The sequence below is a fragment of the Carassius gibelio genome, chromosome B4, assembly GCF_023724105.1.
Source record: "Carassius gibelio isolate Cgi1373 ecotype wild population from Czech Republic chromosome B4, carGib1.2-hapl.c, whole genome shotgun sequence".
Taxonomy (NCBI): domain Eukaryota; kingdom Metazoa; phylum Chordata; class Actinopteri; order Cypriniformes; family Cyprinidae; genus Carassius; species Carassius gibelio.
Window position 1 is genome coordinate 27,246,102 of NC_068399.1, and position 24,841 is coordinate 27,270,942.

The following is a 24,841-nucleotide window of genomic DNA, read 5'->3' on the forward strand; positions in this document are numbered from 1 at the left end:
GGATTTATACTTTGTTAATAGATAACAATAACATTAGGCTACTTTTCCCACCGCCCATTATAAGTCAACTAACATGATCCATAAAGGTGCAAAATGCATTTACTTACACTTTTTTGAGATTCTAAATATTTCATGATATAGTTAAACAAGTTTGGGAATATTTCGAATAAAAAGGAAAAACAATATGTGATGTGCCTGTGTGAGCGCGAGCGCACACGTGTAAACTCAGCTGAGGATCTTTCTAGAACGGTTAATTTTGGCCATCGGGAAAAAACTACAGGTCCCAGCATGCAGCGCGGTGGGCGTCACCTGCGCCAGAACCGGAAAAGCGCTGTTAGCATTTGGCTAAAAACACAGCGCTACTAGAAGATTGTTCAAAAATCATCTCAATCGTACTCTAAGATCGATTACAGGTGAATGATCGAGGATCTGCGCTTGACTGCAGACTCGCGTCGATTGGAAAACACGCGATGGATGACAAAAAAGTGCGTCATATGAACATAAATGAACATCTCTTTGACTTACAGACAGTCACAGTGCAGCTCATGATAATCTAGGTTTCATGTGTTTTCAGTTCTCCAAAAACTATTATAATAGCATGATTAATGTACATGTGCTATAATATTCTCGGAGTAACTGTTAGCATGCTAATATAATTTAATCGTGGTATATATGAAAATACCATATTAATCAATTCTGAATTATTTTACAATGGTACCACCAAAATACTCATGCAATGTTTATTAAATCAACTTACATTTATTAATATACAACAGCCTACAGATTCTTTCAAAGCAGCTTCTTATTAGTAAACAGAAAAATAACAGTGTTGATGTTATTCAGAAGCATAATTTATAATTGTATTAATTTATATAATTTATTAATATAATTTTGTCTTCTGTTTGCAGCACTTAAAACTTCCTTTCTGTTGTTTATTAATGTGGCATTACTAGGTCTGTCACAACAATCAATATATCGACTTATTGCACAATATATATATACATGACCTCAATCATTTTTGTCTCAATTTGCATTTTGTCTTTTGCAGCTTCTCGTACATAACATGGTTTTGTCGTGAGGTTCAAGTTCAAATTTAAACACAAAAAAGTTTATTCCGCACATTTGGTCTTGTTTAGGCATCTATGTTTCGTTTTTTCCATACAGACATCTGATTTTCAGCGATAGTGTGCACTCTTAATTTACCTAAAAGATCAGGGAAAAGTCTCCCTAAAAGTTAATTGTGCATTTTTTTTCCTTACTTTGCACCTTTTGTTAGAAAATGTTTAATTATTTATTTATTCAGGTGTTTAATATTTTGATACTTCGTTTCCATGATATAAATATTTGTTGTCATTTTGAGGTGTGCTTGCCTTCTTGCATTATTATGCTGTTATATATTATGATTATATATTCAGTGGCATAAAATGGTCTTTTAAATGACAATAATATTGCTTAGCGCAATTATTTCTGGGGCAATATATCACCACATGGGTGTTTCACCGTGAAGTCTCTTCTGATCTGTAGATGGTTGCTGGAAAAGTGAAGAAACCCGGCAAACGCGGCCGTAAACCTGCCAAGATCGACCTGAAGGCCAAGCTGGAGAGAAGTCGGCAGAGCGCCAGAGAGTGTCGCGCCAGAAAGAAGCTGCGCTACCAGTATCTGGAGGAGCTGGTGTCCAGTAAAGAGAGGGCCATCTGTGCGCTGCGAGAGGAGCTGGACATGGTAAACACACGCTTGTTTTAATGTCTTGAGTGTTAACCGTGAACATACTCTCGAGTTGACTGAACTTACTCACAGATGTGTTTTTGGAGCCAGCATATCTAGAGGTTAGGGTTAATCAATCGAAGGTTAAGCAGATGGGAAGTTTTTGGAAAACACCCCTGATCTTTCACTGTTGGTGTTTCTGCAGTACAAGCAGTGGTGTCTGGCCATGGACCAGGGGAAGATCCCATCCGAAATCAAAGCCCTCCTGACGGGAGACGACCAGAAAGCGCCGCAGAGCTCCACCAACAAGATCCCCAAAAACAGCAAGTACAGCTCCAGCGGAAACATCCAGAACAAGACGTCTTAGACGGATCCGGAGCGAGTTGATTCAGTGTTTATCTGTGGTTTTGTAGTAATGGGATGTTTAAAGTATGCTTTTCTGTTTGCATTCACAATAATATGACCATTCAGACATTAGAGAGTTATCCCTGTTGATTTCTGCGTCTGTTTGTGAACGTGATTCACGTTCAGGTTTTGTGTTGATGTGCGATTCGTAAACATTTCCTCCTTTTGGAACCACCAAATCATTTGTGATGAAGGATTCAGCGCTCGTGAGTCCAGTCTACCACTGGATAAAAAAATAAATAAAGCTAATTGTGCCGTTTTATCTCCTTTTTTTTTAACGTTACAATTTTTTAGTTAACGTTACAATTCTGTTTTTTTTTCCCTCGTAATTCTAAGACTCAAAATTTGCAAGCTTTTAACTCTGCTGAACTTCGCAATTCTGAGAAGAAACTGAAAGATCTTAAGATGCTGATTAAGAAGTCAGAATTATGGATTAAAAAGTAGCAATTTTTGTGTGGGAAACCAAAAATAGAATCGCAAGATGTTGACTCGTAAAAGTCGGAATTCTGTTTTTTTAGAATTGTGAGATAAAAGTCAAGAGTTACTTTTTTTTAAAAATTCATTATTCCGTGGCGGAAACAAGCTTCCATGTGACACAATGTGAATCTGATGTGCGTTATCATCAGTTTAAATGCATTAAACCTATAGACAGAGACATTATAAGACAGACTTTTGGCCAAAATCTCTTGCTCCTCTCTTTGCACTTTACGAGATTTGAAAGATTTCAACGCATAGCACTTCCCTTTTCTCTTGTACAAATAGAGTTTGTCTGTGTCTTGTTGATCGTGTATTTATCTCACTAACTGAAACTTAAAGCACTTTCCTTCAAAGCTCTAATTTTTGTACTTTATTTGAGAGTCCCATCTTTCTGCTTTATTAGGCAGGTTTGACAAAAACAAACAAAAAGAACATATTTCAGCACAGACGACTTACGATCTGAATATATGTAATGAATGTGAAACTATTTCATCAGTGTTGATCGGCCCAAACACAGAGCAGTGTTTCGAGAAAAGTTCAAGTTTTAATGAACGTGGAACACTTTCGTTGGCCTTCAGCACTTTTCCTTGTGACTCCTGACTCTGAGTCTCTATTCTGGCTGGCATGATCTTGTCATATTTAGAGCTCAAATGTATATTTTTATATGGCGTGTATAAAATGTAGATCGAAGTTTGTTGCAGGATGATGCTTGTTAATGCTTAATGTCTTATTAAACATTGTAGCGTTGCTTTGTGTTCATGAATAAAAAACATTGAACCTGAATCTTCTCGTCTTTCTTGTCTCAATTCAGTTTATTATTAGCACTAGTGCTCAAATCAAACCTGTGATATATTAAGGGGGTTTTCTACCCAGAAATGTTCAGTTTGTGTTGTCAGATGGACAAATAATGCTGCCGCTGTCATTCTGTGCATCTGAAGGTTTTTCTTTTGTTGCAAGCACTTTCATTGTCCTCGCTCTCAATATGAAACCTTGTTATGATGTGTGTGTTTCATTAAAGCCCTTCGCTTTCATCCTGAATAACAACAGAGCATGGTCATCCAACACCAAACAAGGAGAAACTGTGCTGGAAATTTCAGTCCAGCGCATTAATGTGACGATCAAACTGAAAAGAATGACTGAAATCTTCTAAACTGGTTCAATATTCACAATTTGTGGGAATAAAATACAGCATGTGCAGCTTTAAAGCAATAGTTCACTCAAACATTTAAACGTACTCACCCTCAGGACATCAGAGATCAGGATGAGTTTGTTTCTTCGTCAGATATTGCGAAATGTAGCACTGCATCAGTGTCTCATCAATGGATGCTCTGTAGTGAATGGGTGCCGTCAGAATGAGAGTCTGATAAAAACGTCACAAGTAATCCACAGCACTCCAGTCCATCATTTAACATCTGGAGAAGACAAAAGCTGTGTGTTTGGATGTTTTTAACTATAATAAAACTTCCTCCATTGAAGAAGTGTTTTGGTCTGAATCAGGAGAGAAATCTGCACAGATCAAGCAGTGTTATTATGGATTATGGACTCATGTACTTTAAGAATAAAAATGTCTTAATGTTGGATTTGTCTCAGGTTTTGTCTTCTCCAGATGTTCACTGATGGACTGGAGTGCTGTGGATTATTGTAATGTTTTTATCAGACTCTCATTCTGACGGCACCCATTCACTGCAGAGCATCCACTGATGAGACACTGATGCAATGCTACATTTCTCCAAATCTGACAAAGAAACAAACTCTTGGATGGTCTGAGGGTGAGCACATTTTTAGTAATAAGTACAGCTTTAGTAAATATAACCAATCAGTCACAGGAACGTGGCTTACATTTGAATCGTACAGAATGTTTAATTGTAAAATCACAGGGACACATGTCTTGCATCATGAAACGACACACAAAACAATGAGACAAAATTTATCTGTAACTACAGGCACAAAAAAACCATCTGAAGATTAACATGAATGCTGTATGGCGCCACCAGGCCACCGTACGATCACAGACTGATCAGAAACACGCACAGAAGAACACGTGACAACACTTTCCTTCCACTGGATCACTGCAGTGATGATAAGAGTGTTTTATAGTCTTCCTCCAATGTCCTCAGTGAGTATGTGAAGCAGTTAGCACCACACTGTTTGCATTTTAACATATTTTGTTTTGTCATGTTAATTCTGTAGTGTTTAATCGTGGTGCAACCGATGGCAAAATGTTCATTGTTTACTCACTCACACATCATTATAATGATTTAAAGAAAACATTAATCCAAAAATTAGCATTTTGTCATTGTTTACTCATCCTAAAGTCATTTCAATTGTTTATGAGTTTCTTCTGTTGAACACAAAAGAACAGATTTTGAAGAATGCTGGTAACCAAATAATTGGTACCCATTGACTTCCATAGTATGAAAAAAAAACATGATGGAAGTCAATGGGGACCCATCACCTGTTAGGCTACCAACATTCTTCAAAATATCACACAGAATGTGTTTATTTGTGTCTAAAATCGTGAGCCCTCAGGAATGTTTTTTACTTGATGCCTCTTCCGTCAGATTGCAGTCAAATAAAACAGTTGCCATGCCAACTTGCTACTGTAAACAAAACCTTACAACACTTGCCCCGCCTCCACACTCTTCTGATTGGTCCACTGTTTTGGAACTGACATTTATAAGCGGCGGGCACTGCATGTAAAAACATAAATTATTGTAACATTACACAGCATATTAAAAACGCGGCGCTCGTGTGCAAGACGCGAGCGAGTCATACGCATCCATCTAGCATGTGTTTAAAAACAATGAAAAAGTAAGCTAAAGCAATGAAAAAACACATTCTGCGTGAATGGCCCCTAAGAAAGCAACTCATACAAGATTGAAACAACTTGAGGTTGAGTAAATGATGACAGTTTTGAAATTTTTGCGCAAGCTATCTCTTTAGCGTTAAATATTTCTGAGCCTTTATACAAACGTGTTGGGTGGGTTAGAGCTAATAGGCCATGCTAACTTCTTCTCCTTTGCTTCGCGGTCAAAAGTATCATAAACCGAGTCCTTGATGAGCGTCTTTGCCGGCGGGGGCAGATCGATGACACCCACGTAGTTCTTTTTAGCGATCCGTGAGCTGGCGGTGATGGTGTATGCGTTACTACGGTAACACTTCATAGACGACATGCAGAACGTCTCGCGCATGCCGCGTCTGAAGTTGGCGTTGTACACGGAGTACAGTGTGGGTTTGGACGCCGTGGAGCTGAAGGAGATCCAAGCCACGGTTATGAAAAACAGCGCCGACTGTCTGCTCGGGCCCGCCGTTTCCTTCGGGTGCCAAAGCTGTGCGACGTAAAACGGCGTCCAGGTGAGGAGAAACACGGCGTTGAGCATCAGGAACATCTTAATGGTTTTGACTTTAGTCCTGGGGACGATGTTCATGGTCCTGCGCACCGTTCGTCCATCAGCGCTAATCCTCCAGATGTAGCGCACCACCCGCTGGTAGAAGGACACGATTAGCAGCGCCGGCACCAAGAAACCAAAGAGAAGATGCGCGATGGCGTACGCCAACCCGTCCCAGCTGTCCGCCAGAAAGAATTCGCAGTGGTTTTGCGATGCTGATGATCCGTAGAATAACAAAGACGGCGATATAAACGCGGCGTCAAAGAGCCAAGACGCCAGAATCATTCGTTTGGCTTTCTCACGCGACACTTTAAAACTCAACGGATACACGATGGTGTAGAAGCGATCCACGCAGATGGACAGAAGCACGTAGACCTGGACGCTGGGGCACAGATGCTGCAAGTATCGTACAGCTTTGCACGCGGCCGCGGTCAGAGGCCAGTGACCGGTAGAAACCTGCAGGAGAACTAGCGGCGCACATGCTAGGCTCAACAGCAGATCCGCACATGCCATAGACACGACAAAATAGTTAGTGGTCGACTGGGTTCTGCGGCTCCGATGGATCACCAAACACACCAGCGAGTTCCCCAGCACCGATATTACCCAGAACACCCCGAACACGAGGCCGAGGATCGTGACCTCTGTCGGCGAAAGGTCGTACGACGTCAGCGAGACATTGCTCTGCGGGAAGGGAGAGGGCGAGGAGTCGTCCAGACGGCAGACGATGGGCGTCGGTGTGGAGGAATCATTCCCGTCGGAGTAGTTGATGGCGGGGTTGAAGAGGACGGCGGAGTGGAACGAGGGCTTTATCCCCCCCGTGGACAGGAAGTACACCATTTGCCCTCTTTGTGTCAGATCAAAGCTGAAAGACACGACAGGTACAATTAAATCAATTAAAATTTCAAAGACAATCGTGATGTTAAAGGGTTAGTTCGTCCCAAAATTTTAATTCTGTCATTAATCGCTCACCCTCATGTCGTTACAAACCCATAATGCCTTCGTTCAGCTCCGTTTCACAAATTAAGATAATTGTGATAAATTCCGAATATGATTGTTTACATTCAGTGTAAACAATGTAAACAACATATCCGCATGCATACATTCTATACGTTGTTGTGATACTCACCCAAAATGGTGCCTGGCTGACGAGGAGGACAGAAACTGTTTAATAAACTTGTTATTATTGGTTATGACTGCGTTTCAGTGCCACATTAAAAAAAAAAACTAATTTTAAGATTACGAGATTAAAGTCGGAATATTTAAAGAATAAAGTCGAAATATTATGAGATTAAGTATAAATGTTTCGAGAATAAAGTCGAAATTTTTCGAAAATAGAGTCAAAATGTTTCGAGAATAAAGTCAAAATGTTTCGAGAATCAGCTAATTTTTTTTTTCAACTTGCCACTAAAATGCAGTCGCAATTAATTATTTTTGTGAACAAAAATTATTTTTGAACCTTCGAAAAATTATGGTTAAACCATTGATTTCACGTGGACTATTTTACCAATTTCCTGGACCTGGGAACAGTTGCATTACTATCTACAGAGGGTCAGAGAGCTCTCGGATTTCATCAAAAATATCTTAGTTTGTGTTCCGAAGATAAACGAAGGACTTAGGGTTTGGAACGACATGACAGTTAATTCATTAATTAATGACAGAATTTTCATTTTGGGGTGTACTATCCCTTTAAATTACATCTTTGTGTCGTGGATCCAAATCATCCAGAGAGCTCGAGTTGAAGCAGAAATTCAATTAAAGCCATGCGAGACTGAATTCTGAAGATGTTCCTCCAGAGACATTCATTAGGATATGTGTGTGTGTGTGTGTGTGTGTGTGTGTGTGTGTGTGTGTTGTGCTGATGTTTACGTTACTCTGGTGGCTGTTGTAATTCATGAAGCCCTGACAACATTATATCTGCGAGATTCGAAACAATTCCAACCAAAAACACTGATGACGGATTAATTCGAATATAAAACCCTCGTTTATATTTACATATGACCATCATATCAACTCAGTATCAGCTCAAACCCCTGATTTATGACGGATAACGTGTGACTATATTAAATACATATCGTCTCCTGTGAGATGTTCGGATCTTCTCGAGGCCTGTGGATGTCGAGCATCAATAAAAGGCGTCAGTCATGTTTAGATTGTGTTTTTGTATCCCACATTCACTCACTCGTCGTGTTTCTGTCAGGTTTCTTCTCTTCACACCAACGCGCTTCTTCTTCTCCTCCTCGGATCGTTTATTTCCCTCATTATGAATCCGCGTCGATTCTCATCATCTTCATTAGTGTATATTTATATTTTCTTTACCCCAGATTCACAGCATCCAGTCGCATCACTAGAGACGAGCAGTTTCGCGGCCGCGCGCACGCACGCTCCAGTCAATGTATGTAAATCAGATTCGATCCGTGACGCGGCAGTTTAACTGACCTCATGAATTATTCATATGCGGATTATAAAACTGAGCCAATGATATTTTTTGTCTTTTAAATCTTATCCTCAAGCAAATATTATATAATATTTTATAATATATTATTATATATTATTTAGTAATAATTATAATGTTTGAGGATCAAACAGTCCCTAGTTTTATATATACATATATATATATATATATATATATATATATATATATATATACACACAAAATCACACTAGGAAAAACAGTATAGTAAACTCACACATACATATACACACACAGAAACAGTACTATATTGTAATAAAAGTATGACTTTTAAGAAATAAACTAATAAATATGAGAACAATATTTAAAACAGTATTTAACAAATATTTTGACATTTTCTAATTTTATTATGTTATCATATTCACAAACTGCAAATGTAATTTTATGTTTATACCTTTGGCAAAGCATTACCATATACAATATTATTATATACCATACCATTTTATTTAACATAGGCGGATAAGGCAATTATTTATGTGCTCTATATATATATATATATATATATATATATATATATATATATATATATATACATGCATACATAAATAAATAATATATATATATATATATATATATATATATATATATATATATATATATATATATATATATATATATATATTATACACACTGTATATTCTATATTATTGTATTATATTTAGCCAATTAAAAATATATATTAAAAAAAATATATATAAATGTAATTATATATAAATTAATTACTAAAATAGCTTGGAAACATGTTGAGTAACTGCAAAAATGTGTAATAAAAACATGACTTCATATAATAATAATAATAATTATTATTATTCTTCAGTCCAGCTTAGTTGTCTTCCTTTAAGTTGTCTCTCATTCAGCTCTGTTTGTGATCAATTGCTTATCCTTCCTCACAGTTTCATACAGTACATTATTTCACATGTTATCTTTTGGGAACAATCAGCTGCTAACACATTAACATTTCTGCATTTTAGTTCAGATGGTGTTTACTATCATTATGATTGAGGATATTAGGACGCGCGCGCTCTGGTGGTTAATTATCCGTTCTGACGTCAGTGAATATGGATGTACATGAGCATCACGTTTTACACGTCTGTCCGTGGATCTTTGTCACGAGGAAGCTGTTGTCTGAGTGTTGCCATGGCAACAGCGGATGAGACTGTGCTTTTGTGTCTGTTGTCTTGGCAACTGACAACTGTATCACCAGAGACGCAGAGAAGGATGATGCTCTCTAATGCAGCTTACAGTCATGAAACCACATTTTCAGCTGACCTTTGACCTCTGGTGCACACTGCACATCATGAATAAGCAAAAAAAAAAAAAAAAAAAAAAAAATTCCCAGAACATGTGATATAACCAGCTAAAACGATCATGTGTTGAACATGTGAGAAATTATAAACACAAAGGTTTTATCAGAACTCGTCTCTGCTTTTTACTCATTTACAGAAACAAACATTAATGTCTATAAATAGTGCTTTCATTTACACTGAAGGGAAACACTTGTGTAACCGCACAGAAGTTTATGGATCAAAAAGGTGAAAATATTTCATTTTCATGGCGAGAACAGAAATCGAATCCCTTATTCGGGGGTTAAGAGCAACTCTAGTTTGATGTTGACATTCATAGAAATAACGCAAGATTAAAATTAATGGCTTAAAGTAAAGTTTAAGACGTGTATTATTTACATTATTTTCATATGTACAACTAAGAGTGCATTATTTGTGCTGTGATGATCCGAGAGAGACGACCTCGTCACATCCGATCCACGGCTCTGATGCTGCTGTCCACCGTCAGCGTCCCGAACCTGAAACACAAGATTGTTTTTGATGATTACAGTCACGTCGCTGAAAATTATTTTATTTATTAAGGTAAAAAAAGCTGTTCAAAAATGCCTAGCTCTGTCTGAAAATCGAATAACTTCTCGTGCCACACTTGCAATCAAGCATCTGTGATAACTGACAGTGAGTCTTTCACACTGCTGTGAGGAACTCTGGCCCTCTCTTCTTTACAGAATTGTTTTAATTCGTCCACACTGAAGGGTTTTCCAGCATTGAAGGAGTGTTTAAGGTCATACCGCAGCATCTCAATCAGATTTACTCTGGTCACTCCAAACCTTAGTGTTGTTTTCCTCGAGCCACTCAGAGATGGACTTGCTGGTGTGTTTGGGATCATTGTCCTGCTTCATAACCCAAGTGTGTTTGAGCTTGAGTTCACACACTGACGGACGGACGTCCTCCTTCAGGATTCATGACTCCATCTGTTATGAGAGTCGTCCAGGTCCTGAAGCTCTCCCATGATGCTGTTTTTGCCCGGTCTCTTTCTTATTGTTGAATGGTGAACACTGATGTTAGTTGAGGCGAGCGAGGCCTGCAGGTCTTTAGATGTTGTTCTGGGTTCTTCTCTGAGCTCCTGGATGAGTCCTCGTTGTGCTCTTGGAGTGATTTCGGTCAGACGGACACTCCTGGGAAGGTTCAACACTGTTCCAAGTTTTCTCCATTTGTGGATAATGACTCTGACCGTGGTTCGCTGGACTCCCAAAGCCTTAGAAATGGCTTTATAACGCTTTCAAGACTGATGCACGTCTACTATTTTGTGAGTCAAATAGTGAGTCATTTTGCTACTCAATTGGTTCGAATCATTCAAAGCTTCAAAAAAAAAAGCTTGATTCTCCCATCAATGACTCGTCCAGCGTCAAAGTACAACAATACATGAGAATACATTTTTTTTTTTACTCCAAACTCGCGTTATGAGGCTGATGTGGCTTCTTATCACAGAACATTTTTTCTGGAACATAATTTGTTTTATTACTCCTATGAGTCTCTCTTGTGGAGCTTCTGTTCGAGGGCGCCCTCCAGTGGTGAGTATGAATGAAACAAATTACATATGAGAGCTTAGCACGGCATACTTTTCATTTTATGGTAATATTTTGTGACTCCCCTATTTAACACAATAGTGATATTTCATTTTTAAATATTACGATCATCATCATCACTGTATATCGCAACCCAACTGTTTTTCAACCAAATTGATCAGAATAATGACTTTTGTAGAACTGAAATTGAATTTGATTTATATTTGATGAATTTTGTAACATTCAGACTGTTATTTTTCTGTTTCTATATTGTATAAAGCACTATAGAAATCCAAGTAATTGTAAAGGTTCACCTCTCCAGGAACAGGTTGTTCTCCATCAGCTCCTTCACGACTCCTTCCATCTCCTCCTTCAGCTTCTTCATCCTGTTAATCAGAATTATGTGTTTATGATGGTGAACTTTAGATAACTTAACCCATTCTGCACCTGTTGTTATATTACACACACCTGATTATAATAGGCTCTGATGCTAATTTCTAAAATAAAATAACTAGGTCTGTCAGGTGATTAAAATATTCAATCTAGTTCAATCTAATTTATTGTGGATTAATCACACATCAATCGACTTAAAAAGTAGCTTTGTAAAGAACTATTTAGATTGAAAACATTGCATAAATAATGATAACAATAAAATCAGACACAGGGCAGATAGAGGCATTTATGCTCATACAGAAACAAGTAATGCATCTTTCGAATCTGTAAAAACTCAACGTTTATTTGTGTGCACCCACAATAACAACTAAATGTTGTGCTTTTGTAAAATAAAGCAAACAGGACATGCTTACTGCCGTCTTAATGCAGTTTCTTTGCTGTTTTTCCCTGCCGTTCATAATAATTATATTTTGCGTGCTCTTGAGTGCTTATTAGGCTATGTATACAAAATTAAAGGCTCATTATTTATATGGTTTATTAATAAACGTGTGACTAATAGTCAACTAATGGTTACAATGAATGACAACAAGGGGACCAGAAATACTCTAAATATAAAAGTAAATTTATTATAGATTCTTAACTGTAGGTTGTGGCACTAATGCACTCTATTGTAGTGTTGTAAAAAGACCCGGTATTTCGGTACCAAGTCGGCACTAAAAAAATTAAAATGTTTGTTTACTTCATAGACTGAAGCGTGTGACGGCTACATGTAAACTATATTCTGTGTTGTCTTCTCCTGTCAAAATAATGGAGTTCATTTAGAATCATTCTGAACAAGCAGAAGATATGCTGGGTTCTCCTGTAGTGGGCGGAGCTAATGCGCAAATGTCAATTTCATTGGCTGGCGCTGATCTACCGTCCCTGTTTTGATTTCAGCAAATCAGTTTGACCGAACGCAGACAACGTGATTAATATTCATGAACCCCAGCAGCTCATCAATCCATAGTGCATTGTATATACATTAGTATGGTACTATAATAAGTAGTAGTATTATCTTTTAATAATAATTAATATGATCTATTACTATTTTTTTTTTTTCAGAAACCCTCAATGACCAAAAATATCTTAAGCATCACCACCAGTCTTAAGTTCAGTTAAAATGACAAATATGCATTCATTAAAAGTTCATTTTTACATAAAGGCATTGTGCTATAAATATTACTATTATTTAGTAAAATGTATTTGATTCTGCTACTACTGTTGAAAATTTCAATAAAACTATTTTAAAAAATTATAATAATCTCACAATATTTCTTCCATGTTTTAATTTTAATAGCAAATCCCTTTTATTTACCAAAAATAAAATGTGTTTAAATTTAATAAATTAAAAGACAAATTAAATTTGGGTGAAACTTGTTTACTGTTTTTCATAATTATATTACTTTAAAAAAAAACTTTAAACACTATTGTAAATAAGTATAAAGAATGGAATTGGTTTTATTTTTAGTGATAAAAAGTTTTTAAATTTTTTTTAATTAGCATATTTTTGTGTTTTGCTTTGGTACCGAAATTGGTACCGAGAACCGTGGATTTTCACTGGTATCGGTACCGAATACTGAAATTTTTGTACCGTGACAACACTACTCTATTGTGTCTAAAATGTAACACAATAATAATAATAATCCTTATTTATTGAACTGTTGTACCAAAGATGTTGGGGAAAAACAGCACTATATCATACCCTCATATCTTAAATTTTAGGCTCATATAACTGTAATTTATGTTTTATTTTTTTAGTTGTAATAAATTCTTACCAAGTAGTCAAATCATTGTTAGGTACCAGAAACTGTTTTAGTGAATCAGTGCCAGTGAACATGTGCACATCTCTCACCCCAGAGTCATCTCCACCAGTGTGTTGGGACTGAGGTACGTCTGCGGTTTGATTCCTCCAGACGTCACGGGCACCATCTTCTGCGGTAACAGCTCCAGCAGCTGCACACATGAGAGCCATTAGCATCTGTGTGCAGCTAAACGCACAGCTCTTCCTGTTTACTCACTTTATACACACGCTGCATGAGCACGGTCACTTCCTGTTCCATGCCGCTGAACTGACCAGTCAGAGTCAAGAGGCGTTTCCGCGTGTGATGGAACTTCCTGTAAGAAGACGTACATGCATCGGTCAATGCATGTGTCTGTCCGATCTCCGGAATAACTCAGTAATAATTACTAACGCATAATAATGCATAACTGTGATAATTATTTCTAGCAGGACTGTTTGGATCACAGGTGAGCTTCGCTGAGCTCTAGACTGCTGAACGAGAGCCTCTTACTTCATCCACTCCTCGCTCTTGGAGATGAAGAGGCGATATTTCATGGCACACTCGTCTGTGAAGAGCGCCCGCGCTTTGGTTGCATGAAGAACCAGCTTTTGCCTGCAGAAAGCAGAGATTTGTCTCATCATTATTCAGCGTCACAGTTCTTCAGCTACAGCAACACACACACAATACTCACTTGTCAAACTTGTGGATTTGTTCTTCATTATAAGGCAGACCTGAGGAGACAAGACACGTCAAACACATAAAAAACCAAAGGAAAGGAGCGCTGATGAGCTCTCAGACTCACGTCTCTCGGCCTTGTCCTTCTTGAACTGCTGGTAGATGCTGCTGATGGCGTCCAGCAGAACCTTCATCTTCTCCACACTGGACGAGAGACACAGAAACACAGTCAGCAATCACACACTCACGCTTTAAAATGTGTCCACCGCAAAAAAATAACGCTCTTCTTCTTCTTCTGTGTTTTTGTCAGGGCTATTATAGTCAACAAAAACAAAAACTGACACCATAACAAATATTTTCCTAACTTGAAACATTATAAATGTTAGCTGAAATAGTATAAAATGAAATTTAAATAATTCTAACCAATGTTTTATTTCCGCTAGTTTGCTAAAGCAACTTTTCTCATTTTTTATTTCATTTAACCTGATGGCCTATAATAAATAAAGCTAAAATGGAAATAAAAAAAAACATTATATAGACATATTTCAAAACAATAGAAACTAATAAAAACACAAAACAAAATTAATTCAACTTTAAAATTAACATTTAAAATATAAGATAAAAATAAATATATAAATAATATTATATATATATATATATATATATATATATATATATATATATATATATATATATATATATCAAAATATTATCAAAAACTATAATAATTATACTAAAATCAATGATACTAAAATAACAATAATAATTTTTTATCTAAACATTCTTCATCAAGATACATTCACTGGATTAGCAAAATTACTTTTTTCCGACCCATTTATGAAAATAATTTTAAAATATAAGAATATAAAAAAAAAATACAAAAATAAACAAAAATACACAAAATAACAATATTTTTTTGTCTTGTTCTCCAGTAAAACAATATCTAAACATTCTTCATCAGGATACATTCACTGGATTAGAAAAAATACTTTTTTTCCGACCCATTTATCAAAATACATTTTTATTATTATTTATTATTGTTTTATTTTTTATATAGTTTAATTTTGATATATTATCCAGAAAACAAAACTTAATATCTGAAGTCATTTTGCTTCTCCAGTAAATGTATCCTGATCTTTTTTTTCTTTCTTTTTTTCAGCTGAAGTTAATTTTAATTCAAGTAATAAAAATGTTATGTTTTTTTCTAGCTTCAGATAAAAGCGCCTGCGCTTCTTTAATGTAATTTAAAGAAGTTCAGATATGTGCACCGGAAAACAAGACAAATGTAATGAGGAAGAACCAGATTTTTTGCATTGATGATAACAGCGTTTTCCCCCGTTTGTTTTGAGGAAATGAGACGTTTGGTTCACCAGGGTAATGGACGCTGAAGCAGTGACACTCACTTCCTGTCGTCCGGGTGCGTTCCCACTTGCTGCATCCACGAATCGGTCAGACTTTCTCCCGACAGGAACATGCTGCTGATTTCCTGAAGCGTTTGCTCCTTGGATCCCAGAGAGCTGGAGAGCTGCACACAGAGATGCACACGTCATCAACACACTTTCATGAAGAGAATCAGCCAATGCTTTTAAGTTTAAGATGACTTCAGGGAGCTCTTTTGAATCTATTAAGGTGAAATGGTTAATAAAGACTTTGTAGCAACAATTAAATAATTAAAGGGAATGTTTCAAGATGAGTAAAATACAAGTTTTTTAACAAAGGTTCCTTAAGTTGCTCCATTCTGTTTTTTCCTGGCACCCGAAGTTTCCCTTAACCTTATAACTTCTGGATTTCCCATAAGGCTTTCATGAGACATTGTGAATCATCAGCATCTCACCCGCATCACCTTCTTCCTCGTGTCCCGGATCTCATCGCACTCCGCCGACAGGAGGTTTCCCTGCATCAGAACCTCACACCTGAAACACACACACACACACACACACACACACAGGGAACATGAAGATCGGACCAGATCTGGCTCTGAGCTCCGTCTGAATCCCGAATCACTCACAGCTGCTCGGTTTGCTCCAGCGTCTGGCTGAAGTAGTTACACATGTGAATCACCTCCGTCTTCTTGTGCACCGTCTCACTGTACTCGTCTCTGATCAGCTCGCTGAAACACAACGTTCATATAACGCTTGCAGAACACTTCACACAAAGAAACAGGAAAATAACAGTGCTTAAAAACTGATAGAGTCATTATCCAGCATGATTCAGTTCAGTGTTGATTCAATTCAGTTCAACCGAGTCATTATGCAGATCAATTCATTTAACTTTGATTCAGTGTCGATTATGATCATGAACTCACATCAGGCCTCGCACGCCTCTCCTCACCAGCTCCTGGTACAGAAGCAAAGAATCGGACGTCTTCCACAGATATCCGACATCACCTGCGTACGTCTGAGCAGAGACACGATCAACAGTGATTAAAATAATCTGTACTTCTGACCAAACTCAGATTCAGAGACTCTAAAAAAACAGGAAGTGGTTTCTTACCTTGGCGAAGCTAGCGTCTAGATCCAGATCGTAGCGCGGCTGGACTTTGATTGGGCTAGCTGCAAACACAAGCCATCGTTATTATTATTATTAGCAAACGAGCGGTTATTAGTAAAGACTAGTGTATCAAAGGATTAATCGCGATTAATCGCATCCAAAATAAAACTTTTGTTTACATAATATATGTGTGTGTACTGTGTATATTTATTACAGTGTATATAAATACAAACAAATGCATTTATATATATTTAAGAAAAATATGTTACATTTATATGTTTAAAATATTTATATATAATATTAATTATATATATATATATATATATATATATATATATATATATATGGAAATATTTTCAAAATATATACTGAATGTGTGTGTATTTATATATAGATAATAAATAAACACAGTACACACACATATTTTTTATGTAAACAAAAACTTTTATTTTGTATGCGGTAAATCGCGATTAATTTTTTGTTGGGACTATTAGAAATGCAACGATATTATCAATGTTGTGATAGCGAACGGGTCACATTACAGTATATTTGTAATATATTAGTTAATAGCTAGATTTGTATTGAGACGTGTTTTCGTAAGCATGTTTTCACACAAGCTGGTACTTTCCTTCAAAATAAAAGCACGGCTGTAGTTTCCGTCAAAATAAAAGCTTTAAGAATTTCTGACAGCTAGTGGTTTAAATGCAGTCCAAATTCAAAATATCTCGGTCAAGTGTAGAAATTAGTTACTGTAGTGAAAAGCAGCTATGAAATATAAATTTGAATTTATTTTATAGTGCAACTGTTTTACAATATATGGCTACTGCTGTCATTATTTTTTAAATATTCTAATATATTCTAATTTGTTTGCGAGTGTAATTTAGACTAAGACTTGATAAAAAATAAGCTTGAGTGCCCTTTAAAGTTCAGCTACAAGTCAATTCACTGATTTTTTTTTCCTTTTTAAATATTGCAAAATACATGTGTCCCTGCAGCACAGAAGCATTCATCAGTAGCACAGCTATATTTGTAGCAATAGACAACAACACATTATATGGGTCAAAGTTATGCATTTTTCTTTGATGCCAAAAATCATTAGGATATTAAGTAAAGATCATGTTCCCGTTCATTTTTCTACCTTAAATATATTTTTTATTATTTTTATGCATCGCCAAGAACTTTATTTGAATAACTTTAAAGATGATTTTCTCGATATTTCGATTTTTTTGCTCCCTCAGATTCCAGATTATTCCAGATATCGTCCAAACCATACATCAATGGAAAGATGATTTATTCAGCTTTCAGATGATGCATAAATCTCAATTCCGTGGGATTTTGATATGGTTACATCCCTCAGATATTAGCGAACACGGCAAGACTCACGGTCCTCGAACACCAGGCCGACGGTGTTGACTGGGTCTCTGCTCAACAGCATGATGGGATTCTCTCTGGAGGTTTTGGGGAAGGTCTGAGCCTGCCGGTTCGGGTCGAGGACGAGGTGTCGGCCCTCATACAGAAAGTCCTGATGGGAAGGATTTATGTTCGTCCGTCTGAAGAGCTGCTCCTGGAAGAGACTGACCCTGGACGGAGAGAAAATATTGCACTGTGAACATAACAACACAGTTATATCGCAGTTAGCTTAACACAGTACACATAGCAAGGATTTCTTGTTTTGTTTTTTAAAATTATATATAAAGAATAAAAAGAAAACAGATAGACTAGAAAAAGAATAGAGCAAGCTAGAGGCCTTTTTTGCTAATTGGATAATAAACAAAAAGTCGATAGAACACAAACAAATTTAGAAGCTACTTGTAGTTGTTGTTGTTTTTTTAAAGAAAATAAGCAATTATTAAATGAATAGTGTGCAAGTCTAAAAGGGGCAAGAATAGAATTAGTATAGAGTGCTAAAGGGTCAAATAAAGATGTTTTTGGACGATTGTTGCATTCATGGAACAAATTAATTGTGCTTTATTATTCTTCTAATTATTTAAAAAGCAGCTAATGAAGAAAACAGCTTATTACAAAACTAAAACATATATATTTATGATAAATTTAATTTAAAAAATGTCTGTTTAAAATATAAAATAATAATTATCCCAAATTTTTATGGGGGGTGTTGGGGAATTCTAAAATAAATTAAGGAAAAATAGAAATCTGACTTTTTGTATCTTGCAATTGTGTCTTCCTTCCTCTGATTTATGAGTTAACTTCTTGCAATTGTTTTTGTTTCTGCAATGGATTAAAAATGTGTCTTTTTATCTCACAATTCTGATTTCTCTCATGAATGTGAGATGTTAACTTGCAATTGTGTCCATCGTGATCAAGCTGTGTGTGTGTGTGTGTGTGTGTGTGAGCTGCACGCATCCTCACGTGTTGTATGTGTGTATGTAGATGTGGTGAAGCGTGGCCTGCTGCAGACTGAACACGTAGACCACGATGCGGTGTAAGATATCACTGGTCTCAGCGAAGAACTGGTCGAAGCCCCAGCATTTCTCCTGGTCTGCCTCGAGGATGTTGGCCAGCACTGGAGTGAGGAGACTCTGAAGACCCCTGGGACACACAAACACACCTCAGACACACTTCTCGAACCGGACCGGACCGGAGCGTCTGGACACTCAGACTCACTTGGAGAGACTGCAGGAGATCGGCATCTCTGAGCTCCACTCGATCTTCCCGTTCTCAAACTTCTGATGACCCGAGATCGCGCCGGACGGCTTCTCTGTGATGATCTTATACCTGCCAGATCAACAACACTCAGTATCTAGACCATACGGACGAAACCAATCACTCGACTCACATCGCCATACTGACCTCATACGATTTTCTCATGACTTTTTAACCAAATGGAATTTAAGAGAAAATATAAACGAAAAGATGTCCTTTTACTATTTCTCAGACAAAATACTGCCCATTCCTTTGACAAACCGAAATGTATTTTATGTCAAATAACAAAGATAATCTGAAATTTTAACAATTGGCTTGGGTTGTTTTATTACATCCTTAATAGCCAAACTAAGGCTGGGCAATCTTCATATTTTACTGTTTATATATATATATATATATATATATATATATATATATATACATATATATATATATATATATACATATATATATATATATATATACATATACATATATATATATATATATATATATATATATATGCACATATAAGCAAATGTTACAAATGTTACAAAGCACAGAATGCCTCCTCAGTCAAATAAAACAGTTGCCATGCCAACTTGCTACTGTAAACAAAGGCTTGTAACGCTAGCTCCGCCTCTGGGCTCTTCTGATTGGTCCACTGTTTTGGAACTGACACTGATGTGTGTAAAAGTTTAATTAAAGTGAAAGTAAAAAAAAAAAAAAAGTGAAAAAGTAAAAAAAAAAAAAAAAAGAATTATTTTAATTTGACACTGCGTCTTTAAAACACAGTGCTCATGTAAAAGAGCAAGGTTTACATTTAAAAACACAAAAATTCAAAGATTTTGAGATAGAAAGTAAAGCCGTGGAAGAAACATATATTTGTGACAGGAAAAAAAATCCCAGAAATTTTTTTTCAATGGAATTTGGATGTCACCCGGTGGCTATTTTTGGTATAACCCCTAAATAAAATCTCAACAGAACCTCAATTTTGTGTTTTTAATATTGGAACATAGCTTATGGCTTTAAATGGCTTTCTAATATATGCCAGTTGGCTTTATTTATATATAAATTTTATATAAAAAATATTTTGTTAAAATATTTCATAGAAAATAAAAAACTTTAGTACAAATACATTAAAACGTAAACTTCCATAAAAATTTTTTCCTTGTATATGAAAAAAAAATTAACTTTACATCAATTTAAGTTTAGGAAATGCATTTTCACATCTAAGCTCATTTGTTTTACATCAACACCATGTTGAAATTCATGTGAAGTTCTTTTCACTTAGAATAGAACTTTCTTTAACCAAATTGTTAATAAAGAGAATTTTACTTGTGGTGTTTTTAAGTTGCCTAGTTAAATGTCAAATAAATGTGAAATTTAAATCTTGAATCAGTCAAACGGTTTCATCACGCATGTTGTCACGAATCTGAAGCGTGCTCGATGGCACTCACATGACTTCTTTGTTCCTGCGTGGCCCTTCGTACGGTCTGAACGGCAGGCAGCCGGTGGCGGCGTGATAAAACGTGACTCCGATGCTCCACAGATCCACCGTGGCTCCGTATTTCTTCTGGTGGTCTTTCCTCAGCACGGCTCGCTCGTACATGTCGGGATGCTGAAAACACACAGCGAGAGATCAGCGAGGACACGATTATAGAACCAGCTTCACTGACGAACTGAGCATGACAATCGTATTCGATTAATCGCGCTGCCCTAACGTTTCCCATCATCCTCCGCTCACCAGATACTCCTCCGTGCCGTAGAGCGACACAAACTGCTCGTCGTCCTCCAGCTCACGCGCGGCTCCGAAGTCGGTCAGTTTGTAGACGGATCGTCCGTCTTCACCGATCACACGCATGATGTTCCCAGGCTTGATGTCTCGATGGACGATCCCGTACTCTCTCAGATGATTCATTCCCGCCACTGTCACAAACATCAGCACTGAGAAACTCGCAAAAAATAAAGCTAAACGTTCACACAGAACATGCATGGAGAAGAACACCTCTGCTATGTTTGCGTTGAATAAAACGGTTGCCATGCCAACTTGCTACCGTAAACAAATCTTGCAACACTTGCTCCGCCTCCAAGCTCTTCTGATTGGTCCAATGTTTTGGAACTGACTTTGATTGAATTTAATTATATTAACTTGACACAGCATCTTAAAAAACACGACACTCGTGAGTGAGAAGCTGCGAGAGACATGAGACGTAAATGCAGTGGACGTACACATCCGTCTAGCACATTTACAAAGAAAAACAATGGAAAAGTAGCATGTGTAAAAAGAAAACGCGAAACACTGATAAGGAATGCATAAAAAAAAATTATATTCGCATTGCATAATGCCTTCTCTGCCATGTTGCTATCAAATTAAACAGGTGCCATGCCAACTTGTTATTGTAAACAAAAGCCTGCAACACTTGCTCCGCCTCCAGGCTCTTCTGATTGGTCCACGTGTAAAAAACGCGAAACACTGTTCAGGAATAGCTTTAAAAAAATAACAAATATTCGCATTGCAGAACAGAATCAAGAACTTACCGACATCCTGCAGAACGATGAGGAACTCGTCCTCCGGGAGTCCGTAAGCATTCGTCGGTTCCTCGAGAACCGTGTAGAGGCTTCCGCACGGACAGTACTCCATCACCAACACCTTGTGACGCGTGTTCGACTGACACACAACATAAACATTCAACAAATGATCATCATATTTCTGAATGACAAGAACACACAACAACAGTGACCTCTGATGTTCGTAGTTCGGAGAAAACAGGTATTACAGGTACGTATTTGTGAAAGTAAAACAGCAACAACATTTCAGCAAAAAACAGTCACGAAACAATAGAAACTAAACTGCTATATTTAGATTTAGTCATTTATCAGATGCTTTTATCCAAAGCGACTTACAAATGAGGACAACAGGAGCAATCAATGGTAGTATTAAAACTACTATCAGATCCAAACCTAAAAGCTAAAACTGTATAAATACCAAATTGACAAATGCATACAACAATATGTAAAAACTTAACATTTAAATGAAAAAATTAAAAATAAAACAATTCGAAATATTAAAGAACAAATAGGTTAAAGAGTTTCAAACATAGGTATAAAAGCCTAAAATGTATATTGGAAACAAAAAATATTCTGATATTATTTGTATATGAGCTGAAAGGTTTTTTTTAGAGAAACAGTTCACCTGTTTCTTCATCACGTTTGTAGAAAAGTAGCATTGCATCAGTGTCTCAGCAATGTATGCTCTGTAGTGAATGGGTGCCGTCAGATATGCTAATTTAATGTCTACAATACATAAAGTCCATAATCCATAATAACACTTCCTCCAGTGAAAAAGTGCATCTCCTTTTGTCTCTCACAGATTTGTTTAGAGCTGTTTAAACAGCTGCTTGATCTGTGCAGATTTCTCTCCTGATTCAGACCAGATCACTTTTTCAGCATTATTACATCCATGGCCTCGTATTTTAACTAAAAAACATCTTAATGCTGGATTTTGTTTCAGATATTAACTGATGGGACAGGAATACTGTGGATTATTGTGATGTTTTTATCAGCTCTCGTTCTGACGGCACCCATTCACTACAGAGCATCCATTGCTGAGACACTGATGCATTTCTCCAAATCTGACGAAGAAACAAACTCTCAGATAGCCATTTCCATTTCTGGAGAAACTATTCTTTTATATGAACTACATTTGACACAAAACTGCTGCTAAAATAAGATCGTTTTAAGACTGCGTCGGTCTCACCTCCTCTTCAACGGCGAAGAGCTTCACGATGTTTTTGTGGTTGAGTTTCTTCAGCACCTCGAACTCCCTCATCTGGACGTCCAGCGGACGCAGGAAGCTCAGGTTATTAAACACTTTGACCGCATAGAGATCGCCGGTTTTCTACAGACAGATTTTCAATCACGTTACATCTCTCAGAATAAGTGAACGAATCATTCAAAAGATTCACCGAAGCAAAATCCACCTGAGAGAGCTCCTGACTGTGGGACAATGTAGCTGTTTACAACACAAAGTAAATGAAGTATAGACAGTGTCATATCAACATAAACACTTGGATACCTTGTGTCTACCGCGGTAAACGTTGGCTGTGGCTCCCTGACCCAGCAGGTCATTCATCATCCACAGATAGTTCGCTGTACTCTGCATGATGACTGTAAAGATTCACCTGGAAATACATTAGCATACATTACATATTCATGAGGAGCAGGTGCATTCAATACACAAACAACAGCATCAACACTGGCAATCGTACCACAGAAGAACTTCCCCATTTGTGTCACAAAAGCAGTCATAAGCAGCACAGGTATATTTGTAGCAATAGACAACAATACATTGTATCAAAATTATAAATTTTTATTTAATGCCAAAAATCATTAGGACATTAAGTAAAGATCATGTTCTATGATTCTTGAATCTATGAAGATATTTAATAAATGTCCTAGAAAAAATTATTTTTTTATTAGTAATATGCATTGCTAAGAATTCATTTGAACAACTTTAAAGTTTTGTTTTGTTTTTTTGAGAACGTGTAAACAACAATACAGAAGAAAAAACAGGCATCAAAAACAGAAACTCCAAAGATGATTAAGCAAAAATAAATAAATAAATAAATAAATAAATAAATAAAATAAAGAGAGAGACGGGATATTGTGAAATCAGCTGCGGGATTGTTTCGCCGTGACGTCACAGACACGCGGGAATTTCCCGCGTCAGCGCGTGATCGTTTCAGCCTGTTTTTGCGTGAAATTAGAATAAAATCACTTTAAAGAGACATAAAAGCAGAAGCGAGAACGAATCGTGTGGGTCGGATCATCTTAGATGGGTGTTTACGACATCGAAACCGCGTGAAACTAAAAGTAACGTTCCATTAAATATCTGACAGAATAAAGCGGTTGGTTATCGTGGTCTTAAGAAATTAATAAAGAAACAGACGAATATCCATAACTTTACATGCGCCTTTTTTATCCTATATGATAAATAAATAAATACACATCGATCAAAACATTGCATTGGTACGTCTAACATTAGATTAATAATGTAAACACAGCGATAATATATTACTAATAAGAATTAGATGACACGAGCTCTGTATGAGGATTATACGATGTATTTTATGCTAGTATTTGATGTTTATTTTCTCACCCCGAGAGCATGAAAGTCTCTTCCGTTTCCCGTGTTTTCATCACATGAGAGACGCCGAGGGACGCAGGCTGTGTGCGCAATCTCGAACTAGCGTACTAGAGTGCTACTATACTAGTGTACTACTTCTGCAGTATCGATGCTGTGAGCGTATGCGGTTGTTTTGTTTGTTTGTTTTTTGGTGCGCAGAAAGTAAAATATTAATAGCTCACAACGTTTATCGTTTCGTTTATAGTTTTAAGTATTATTTTAATTAAAGTATATACAGTGCGTACTGTCCGCTAAGTATGTATGTAAGTGTTCCATTGCGAACACATCCTCTTATGCAACCGTAAACATCATAGTAGAGGAGAACAAAAATATTTATTT

The 24,841-nt window shown here is 36.8% G+C and overlaps 3 protein-coding genes across 4 annotated transcripts; 1 reads left to right on the top strand and 2 right to left on the bottom strand.

Annotated features, from left to right (window-relative positions):
- Positions 1-310: 310 nt before the first annotated feature.
- On the top strand, positions 311-3,369 carry crebl2 (cAMP responsive element binding protein-like 2). Its single transcript, XM_052555174.1, has 3 exons — positions 311-485; positions 1,525-1,722; positions 1,910-3,369. Exons 1-3 carry the CDS (start codon positions 471-473, stop codon positions 2,069-2,071), a joined length of 375 nt encoding a protein of 124 aa, XP_052411134.1. The 5' UTR covers positions 311-470; the 3' UTR covers positions 2,072-3,369.
- A 1,052-nt stretch (positions 3,370-4,421) lies between these two features.
- On the bottom strand, positions 4,422-8,356 carry gpr19 (G protein-coupled receptor 19). The gene is made up of 2 exons (XM_052554108.1): positions 8,155-8,356; positions 4,422-6,837 (listed from the first exon to the last, which is right to left on the bottom strand). Exon 2 carries the CDS (start codon positions 6,810-6,812, stop codon positions 5,550-5,552), a length of 1,263 nt encoding a protein of 420 aa, XP_052410068.1. The 5' UTR covers positions 6,813-6,837; positions 8,155-8,356; the 3' UTR covers positions 4,422-5,549.
- An 874-nt stretch (positions 8,357-9,230) lies between these two features.
- LOC127956656 (serine/threonine-protein kinase TBK1) lies at positions 9,231-24,611 on the bottom strand. Of its 2 annotated transcripts, none has more exons than XM_052554777.1 (21): positions 24,476-24,611; positions 23,393-23,498; positions 23,075-23,215; positions 21,856-21,985; positions 21,062-21,243; positions 20,775-20,935; positions 19,297-19,407; positions 19,042-19,221; positions 18,055-18,251; positions 16,675-16,733; positions 16,487-16,578; positions 16,190-16,291; positions 16,025-16,094; positions 15,585-15,706; positions 14,309-14,385; positions 14,198-14,237; positions 14,017-14,118; positions 13,744-13,840; positions 13,578-13,678; positions 11,608-11,679; positions 9,231-10,246 (listed from the first exon to the last, which is right to left on the bottom strand). In XM_052554777.1, exons 2-21 carry the CDS (start codon positions 23,477-23,479, stop codon positions 10,195-10,197), a joined length of 2,175 nt encoding a protein of 724 aa, XP_052410737.1. In that variant the 5' UTR covers positions 23,480-23,498; positions 24,476-24,611; the 3' UTR covers positions 9,231-10,194. The 2 variants fall into 2 exon arrangements, with proteins under 2 accessions (XP_052410737.1, XP_052410736.1); XM_052554776.1 differs by having other exon boundaries at positions 16,016-16,094.
- Between the last annotated feature and the right edge of the window lie 230 nt (positions 24,612-24,841).